At 38.2% G+C, this 9,313-nt stretch overlaps 1 protein-coding gene across 1 annotated transcript; it reads right to left on the bottom strand.

The window, feature by feature from the left end:
• Positions 1–782: 782 nt before the first annotated feature.
• On the bottom strand, positions 783–3,772 carry LOC106907440 (homeobox protein Hox-D4b-like). Its single transcript, XM_014973137.2, has 2 exons — positions 2,970–3,772; positions 783–2,005 (listed from the first exon to the last, which is right to left on the bottom strand). The coding sequence occupies exons 1-2, from the start codon at positions 3,415–3,417 to the stop codon at positions 1,701–1,703; spliced, it is 753 nt and encodes a 250-aa protein (XP_014828623.1). The 5' UTR covers positions 3,418–3,772; the 3' UTR covers positions 783–1,700.
• Between the last annotated feature and the right edge of the window lie 5,541 nt (positions 3,773–9,313).

Here is a 9,313-nt window from a genome sequence, read left to right as displayed (position 1 = left end):
AACAGAGTGCTTTGAATCTGTCCGGGGCGGACCCGCCTCCCAAGGGGCCGCTGGAGATGGTCACGAGCCTCTCTTAACCCTGCATGGATGGATGGATGGATATGCGTTTTTTTCCCCTCTTACGTCGGAGAAACTAATTTATGCTAAATATTTTTAAAAGTGATGTGGGCTAGGGCGCAAGATAATAATACGTTTGAAGTTTCTCCTCACTCTGAGTTATTGTTGAAATGCTTTAGTTTGAAGGAAGCATCGCGCACAGCAGGCTGTAATCAGGCATTGAAAGGTTCGGTTGTGGACGGCGTTAGGTTTCTGTCAGTCTCCTCCTGCCTGTCCTGCACTCTTAACCGCTTCTGCACCGGAAAGTGCCAATTATTGTCTCTGGGCTCTCAGTCCTCGTATCCCATTCATCAACACTCCATCAGAGGACCATATGGATTTGAGTGGACCTTTCTTTTCAGACAGACCATCGGGTTTCCACCTGGGTGAATCACACAAGCAGCCTGAACTAAAATAATCATAGCGAGGCCCTTTAAGAGGTGGAACATTAACGAATGGAGTCAAAATAAAAATGTTTATAGCTCAATATTGGCTCACCTCTGCTGGGTCATATTTCTGTTCTAACAAAGATAGTTTATCCGACAGAGCACATCTTCTTTGTTAAATAATGTATTTACCTTTTAAAGATATCAATTTTACAGCTTGAATGCATTCATTCAAATCCTTTAGACTAAGGCATTGACGGATTCTAATTTTGACACATAAAATAATAAAAAAACATGATACACAGAAGATGCATACTTTTATTTTTGTCATCTGTTATCAAAACATTTTCACGTATAAAATTTCCACAAGAGGACTTTTCGGTTTTTTTTTTAAAGGACGTACATAAAAGGAAATAAAGAGAAACAAAAATGGCTTTAAAAATAAAATGCTTTTCTAAATAATAATTAAAATAAGTACTGGCTTATATGGGCTTGAATAGCATATTGAAGTGTAATGAAAAATACGTTTTTTTTTCTTTAAGTGAGAATTAATTTAATTTGAATGAATTAAACATTTCAGGAAGTTTGTGAAACCATGTAACCCTGAGAGAATCAGCTGAATTTACACAATTCAGCTGCTCGAACAAATAAAGTCGTGCCTATAAATGCCTGATCCATTTTATGTTTTTTATGTTTTTTTTCTCTTTTTTTTCAATTCAAACCGAAAACAAAATAATACTAATATGGCTACTCTCCTACAAAAATGCTAAAACTTTATTTATGCAACTATTCTGCTGGTCAGCCGTTGAACAATTTGGTCTTGTTTTTTTAAGCACCGGCTCGCGGACCATTTTGGTAGCGTGCACACTCATAAATTATTTTAACTTTCTAGGTAGCTATTAAAAACCCTGTATTATATGCTTATTTACCCTGTATAAAATAAAAACCCTGTTTCTCCAAAAGAACCAACATTAACATTTGTGGCGCCATGCTTATAGTGCCGATCGGGTATTAAAGTGGGGGGTAATTCGTGTTTGTATCAAAGGAGCGACAGACCGTCAAGGTCACCATAATACATTCATCGATTACTCATATATGAGGCGGACCTTGATACAACATCCTTCACAATACAAACAATAATAATAAGATAAACATCACAACTCTTTAAAGCAGTTCAAATATTTCAGGAGTGAACAGCTTGGATCACTTCGGCTCATGTCAGACGGTTATCGCTGCCTTCACGCTGCAGTCGCTGCTGTTATTGTTGCTGTCCGTCGCTTTCTTGCTTTTGCTCCTTCCTTTGGTGTTGGGAAGCTTGTTATCTTTCTTCCAGCGCATGCGCCGGTTCTGAAACCACACCTTCACCTGCCGCTCGGACAGACAGAGAGCATGGGCCACCTCAACCCGGCGGCGACGCGTGAGATACCGACTGAAGTGGAACTCCTTCTCGAGCTCGAGGACTTGCTGGCGCGTGTACGCTGTGCGCAGCCGCTTCGGTTCCGGCCCAACGTGATTGGGATTGACTGTAAAAATAAATAAATAATAATATATTATAAATAATGGATGAATTACATTTAACCGATATTTAAAATATTAAATATTCAAATATTTGTAATACTTATTTTTAAATATTGCATTTATATTTATTAATTCAAGTTTAATATTTAACACACACAAGCACGCGCGCGCGCGAGCACACACACACACACACACACACAGACAATAATTTCGATTATTCGATTGGGATTGCCTGTGAAAAATCAACAGTAGTAGAATGATACTAACAATAATGATAACTATGAAAAATACTGTTTATTATATTTTGTATAAACATTTTTTCAGAAGGAAAATAAGTGAAATGTAAATAAAATACTAGTAGTGTACTAATAATAATAATAAAGTAGAAAAAGAAAAGAAAAATATAATATGAAATCAAGTCAAATATAAATAAAACAACAAAGTCTCCTTCACTAAAGGACTCCTAATCAAACTGAATCATTTTTTATCTAAAAATAACAACAGTTATTAGGCCATAAAAGAAACCAGTTATCATTTTACTTTGTATAGCGATCATTTGTGGTCGACCGGGAAGAGATCCAAAAAGGGAATGTTTCTGTTTCTTTCTTTTCTTTTATTCTTTTATGTTCTTTTTTTTTTTTTACTTTTAACTTGCAGCTTTTTGTTTGTTCGCATCGTTGAATATCCCCCCCCCCACACACACACACACACGTCGCCTATAAGCGCTGCAGCAGGGCCATAAAACTTTATAGGGGTTGTAATTCTCGCCTGCTTTCACTGAGGTCGTAAATTATTTGACAGAGAAAAAGAAAGAAGATGCTAACAAATAGAAAGAACAAGAAAGAAAGAAAGAAAGAAAGAAAGAAAGAAAGAAAGAAAGAAAGAAAGAAAGAAAGAAAGAAAGAAAGAAAGAAAGAACAAACAAACAAACAAACAAACAAAGCTTTTTGATTTGGTCATGGTTCTCACCATTCGCAACGTGCACTTTCTTCATCCAGGGGTAGACGACAATGGGCGGCTTGTCCTTCCCCAGTCCAGCCGCTTTCCTCTGCACCTGAGCCGGCTTGGCGCAGGTCATCCAGGCCTGGTGGCACTGCAGGTCTCCCGCGGGGAACCTCTCCTTCTCGGACGTGTCTGGCTCTCTGTACAGCGGGTAGGTCGCAGTGTGCTGCTGCTGATGCTGTGGCCGCTCCTCTGCATCGTCCCGGTGATGGCCCTGTACAGATTGTTGGTAGCCGGTTTGTTGTGATGCGTACACAGGCGGATGAGGCTGCATAGGCTGATAACCCCCTGCATAACTGCCATTGTCCTGAGGGCTGTTGTAATACCCCCCTTGGTCACTAAAATTACTGTAATCTTCTTCACAAGGCGGGAACTGCGGCTCGGCGTATTTACAGCTCACCACGAAGGACTCCATGATTGATTTATAGCGAGGATAACAGGAGAATACTAATTTTTCTTTCTATCTCCTCTCTCTGTCTCTTTTCCCCCTCTGGCATCGAGCCATCCTGCGGCTGTCAAATAGACAGACGGCCGCCCGGGTCACGTGGCCCGTCAGCCAACCAATCAGAGGCCGCTCACTGGGACGTTTATGTCAAACGTAATGGGATAATTTAGGAGGAAAAAAAATTCATCACGGACCTAATGAAGATTTGCAGCTTGGAAAAATTACCGCTATTAGAAGTTTGTGGACACAGGAAATGTAAATAAACAACAAAAAAAAAAATCTATCTATCTATCTATCTATCTATCTATCTATCTATCTATCTATCTATCTATCTATCTATCTATCTATCTATCTATCTATCTATCTATCTATCTATCTATCTATCTATCTATCTATCTATCTATCTATCTATCTATCTATCTATCTATCTATCTATCTATCTATCTATCTATCTATCTATCTATCTATCTATCTATCTATCTATCTATCTGACCCTCCCACCTTTCGGACTGTAGATTTATAACTTTTTCTCTCCACAGATGTCCCGGGCTGAAAAATTAATCTCCCATATTGGGGGTTGTGGGGGCCATATTTGGCCTTGTGGCGAGTTAAAAGGACGGACAACAAAACGTGGCCGACCAGAAAGGTCCCCCAAAATAAAAGAAGCAAAAGAGATAAAAGGTTCCCAGACAGTGACTAGTAGTTTGGGCTTGTTGTTCAGGCCGGGGTCAGGCCGGGGTGGTTCGGGGGGCGGGGGATGCGGAACTTTGCCTAAAAAATGATGCTGAAGCAGAGAAAAATGCAACTTTAAGAAAAGAAGAGAGAAAGATAAAGAGAAACGCAACTTAATTATGCTGGATACTAATGGAAAGTTTAAAGCTGAGCCCTCACACGAAGAGACGGTCGCATGTTAGGGAGAGAAGTAACTCCCATCTTTGTGTTCAGAGTTGAACTGATATCTCTGTGAAGGTTATCGATCTAATGAGTCATCAGCCCAAATAGGCTGATAATGATCAGATTTGCCTTGCTTCATTTTTATCAGCTTGAACAAATCTGTTTCATATTTATAGCCTCATACAATCAAGAATGTAATTTGAATTTTATATTACCTTTCAAAAATATTCACACACTTTTTCTCATTTTGCCACAGTGTCAAAGTCTTCCACGGTTCATCTTGAAAACTATTACACGTTTCTCATTTATGTTTTTTTTTTCTTGACAGGAACAATGTGGAATAAAGTGGACAGATGGGATCAAAATGAAACTTTTCAGTCTAAATGACATCACATAGTGGTTGTATCATACTGTGGGGTGGGTTTTCTTCATCAGGGACAGGAGAGCTGGAGAGAGTAAACAACAAACCTAAAAAAAAAATCTGTTAGAAAAATACTGGAAACTAGACTGGAACTTCACCTTCCAACAGGATAATGAGCATAATCAGACAGTCAGTTCAACACCAGATGTTTCCATCCAACTGTCATGTCAATTTTGAGTGAACTTTTAAAATGATGTAAAAAAGAAAAAAAAGAAAGTGCGACATAGTTTCCATTGGAGCGACCAGCTACACAAAATGTAGTTTCATCAACTACTGATGTAACACATGGTTATAATAAGTAGAGATTGCAAGTTAGCATGGAGCACACTTCAAAATGTAGAGGTTTTCAGAAATGTGACACTGTTAATGTAATAGTCCAGCTCAAGTTGTGTCAAAGTGTCCTAAAGTCCACACCAAAATTTAGACTGAGTTGGGAAGAATTAAAACCATTTTTTTTTGTTATCCATCCAGTTTTACAAAATAGGAGAATTAAAAAAGAAAGTATAAGTATGAATAGTTTTAAATCTCTTACAAAATCTCTGTACGTGTGAGTCAATAAACGGAAATTATTTAGTTTGCGGAACTCGACTGATGTTTTTTTTTTTTTTTATGAAGACTCTTATAAGTCGACCAAAATGCCACAAAAAATTTGATCTGGTAGCAAAATCCCATTTTTCATGGTGAAAAAAACATGCAGCTCAATTTGTGTAAAGCAACATGACAGCTTTATGTTCCTGCCACCTAACCAAAGCTTCCCCGTGCCTTACCCAACACCCAAGCAGATTTATGCCATGCAGAGGATTTCTGAGTCCTAGCAGATGAACGAAATATCTGGGGAAAGATGAGTGCCTTTGGCCAGGCAGCAGCGCTGCAAACACTCGTCCCTTTTCCTTCCTGTCACGGATTCTGATAGATGGCTAGTCATTGCCCATAGACTCCCCTAGAACCCAATCTGTGACCAGGGCAGCTCCACACACATTCGGTTCTACAGGGTATATATAGGCGAAGAATCTGTTCACAGCTGGCTGCTGATGGCTCCTTGTGTTCTTCTTGTAGAGATTTGTCGTAATTTGTAGTAATTTGTCGTGACTCAGCGGTTTTATAAACCCAGAAGATGTTCTGCCTCTGGAAACATTAAAACTACAAACCTTCCATTTTATAGACATTCCTGCTGCTCAATGTCTTCAGGTGCTTCATAACAACCACTGGTGACATCTTTTGACATCAATACCTTATTAACAGGACATACAGGATTAATTATGATACATGTGTGTAATAACTGTAAACCAGTTAGACTGTTAAATCTGTCTGGAAGAAAGTTGAAGAAGGATTTACAGAAGGCAGTGGAAAAAAGGAAGCAGGAGCTCATCTCCTATCAGCACAGACAGAAGGAGTTGGTCATGGCTTAAAGGGCGGCAGCAACTGTTAGAAGGACTACCAGAACATCAATAATCCTGCATTTGTAGGGAACTCTCTCAGTCTCATTGGTACTCATTTCCTCCTGGGAACCATATTGTTGACTTTAGTTTACAACAATTAATATTTCAGGTACTCCAGATGCCTTCGATTTGCTCCAACACAAACTGTGCTGATCATTCCTCACAGATTTTTATGTCATAAGAAGTTCTGCACTTTAGAGGTGGAGCAATGTTCCATTAAAAAGTGTTGATACGTTCAACTTATTCAGATCGTCCAACAGAATTTAATATCAGACCAGCTGGTTAAATATGAAAAATCTATTTTTATGGGGTTTTTTTGTTAATGGAAAAAAGCTTTTCAAATCCACTTAGGTCCATGTTGAGCCACTGATGAATGGTAAATCATGAACAGCCTGTTAGAAGGTCAAGAAAACACCTTGATTTGATTCAAGGCTGAGCTCTGACTAGGACCTTCCCTTGAAACCCCTCTGCAGTCATTCAGATGCGGACTTGTTGAAATTTTAATCAATGTCTTGCTGTGTAACTTTTCTTTACGGCCAAAAACTAAAGAGTTCCTCAAACTTTTCAGAGAGAGGACAGAAGCAAGTTGTCCAGGTCCTAAGGCTGCCAAACCTTCCTCAGACCATTACACTACCACCTGCTTCATGACTTTTTTTGTAAAGTACAGTTAGTTTTTATATCAGGCAAGACAAACCTTCCAAAATCATTCTGCTTCTGTTTCATCAGTCCATGTTCCCCAAACGTCTTAGGCAACATCAAAATGTTTTTGGCTAAAGCAAGACAAATCTGTTCTTGTAAAATTTTCTGGAATTAAGAAAATATATTCATTTATTCGCTCCAATCAGCAGTGGTTTTCACCTCATAACTTGCATGCATGTTGCTCTGAAACACTGACTTTGAGAGCGGAGGGTTCCTCTGTCACCTCATAGATGGAGGAAATTTTCTTGATTCTCCTGAACTCACCATAAAAAGGCCTGGATGTGGTAAGTGAAACAGAACCACAACACTACCTGAGCTTCCATTACAAACATGCACAAAACTTTGTTGATATTCCGCTAAAGTAAAAAAAAAAACCCCACAACTTTGCAATTGTGATGTTTCCATTAATTCATGTGAATAAGTTTGTTCATATGAGAAGTCCTTCAAAGAACCACCATCCTCCTACCGCTTCCTGTCGTCTTCTTCGTCTTTTCTGTTTGCAGTAACATCTACTGTTGATCACATGACATGATGTGAGGAAAGTGTTTGCATTGCAGTTTTACAAAATACACCAATTTTGATAAGGCCAAAAAACCCCACCTCATCCTATTTCCAAAACCTTTTACTGAGAAAAGAAAGTTTCTTTCCAAAATTACATGTTTCTATTGAGCAAATGTATTTTTCAGAATGTCAAATTGGGAAATTTTATGGTTAATACCACATTTAACTAGTTAACTAGGAGGGTGTATGTATATATACATACACCATATATATGTATATATATATACATATATATATATATGTATATATATATATATATATATATGTATATATATATATATACATATATATATATATATATATATATATATATATATATTTTTTTTTTTTTTTATTTGATAACCTGAGACAATACGGTGTGCCAGAGAAGCAAAGACTGAGAAAAATCCAGAAGGGTGCCAATTGTTTTTCAAACTGCTTTTCTTGAGGGAGGCAGGGAGGACTGGTTCCTGGTCAGAGCTGCTGGTAAACATGCAGAAAGCTGCTGGTGGTCTCTTCCAAGCCTGGCCTGTGTGGGCCTCAGTCTGGACACGAAGGGGGATCTCAGCGCCCAACAGGATTTCAGGCCCCAGGGTGAAACTTGACTTCCCATTCAGATCCTGCCGCTCGTGATGGTTCCCAGCTTCCATAAATGTTTATGGCTCAACATCTGACATGAGCTGAAACCTCTGAACAAGTTTTAATCAAGGCTGTTTGAATCAATGTTTGTAAAAGCACGCTGACTATTGGTATTGTCGTGCTGACTGTTTCTGCTTAAAAGCCTATACATAAAACAATCAATTACAGAGCCCATGTAATACATATGTAAATAATCACCAAAGTGTTGATTTTGAATCAATATATGGCTCCATCCAGCCTCTCTGCTATCATTATTCACAGACAGAGCAGGGCTATTATGAATCTTATGGACAGTTATATAATTCTCAATGTTTGTGACACATTCTGGTCAAGATGCCATTGGAAATTTATGTTCCCATTTCTTGCCCTGGGCAATTTTCTCTTCTTTCACAGACATTAATTCTGTAGCTGTTTACATGTCACACTAACTTCCCATGTCTGCTTGAATAAGCAGTTGGTGAAAACTGTATCAGAACCATTTGTTGGTCCAAAGTGAAAAAAAGTGGGCAGTGTGTTGCACAGAGCTAAACTTTGAGTGAAGCTTGATTACTTTAACATTACGCAGAAGGAAACCAAACACCGGTTCTAAAATTGTGACCCGATTTGCTGGCTTAGAGAAGAAGACTTGATCCTTTTTCACAGGATACCATTTTGAACTATGTGACATCCTCTCAGACTTTCATGAATCTCTTCCATAAGAAGACGTGAGAAATGGTAACAGTGAGACAATCATATATGAGAACAGCAATGATAGTAGGGTGTGTTAATGAGCATAGTTAATGGTAGAGAACGAGTTTGTCCGCTGAATTTAAATTAACTAGAAAAATTGCTGTTCCTAGCGAAACAGCCATGAAAATGCATATTTGCAGAATGATTGATGCAGAAATGCAAGAAACATGAGAACAAACAATAAGAAGTAGAAAAAAGCAGAAGAAAGCTACAGTCATACATTGTAGAAATCTTTTGCTAAGTAATGACATTTAGCAAAGGTATAGCAGAATTCAGATGAAGAAGCAGAAGTTTGTGTACAACCTGAATGATTTGAAAAAGTCAAAAAGTTAAACAGAGCTTAATAAATAGCATAATTAGCACAGGAAGTGGAAATTAGTATAAAAACAGACATATTTGAAAACATTGAACAGTGGAACATAGCAAAATGCATAAATTAGCAGAAGCAGAAATTAGTACAAAACCAGAAATATTTGAAAAAAAAATGAAATATAGCAAAACAAAT

Source organism: Poecilia mexicana, unplaced genomic scaffold (genome assembly GCF_051168715.1).
Source record: "Poecilia mexicana isolate PSO_F unplaced genomic scaffold, ASM5116871v1 scaffold_15, whole genome shotgun sequence".
NCBI classification, from domain to species: Eukaryota; Metazoa; Chordata; class Actinopteri; order Cyprinodontiformes; family Poeciliidae; genus Poecilia; species Poecilia mexicana.
Note: the sequence above shows the minus strand (reverse complement) of the source record. Positions and strands in the feature narration are given on the sequence as shown.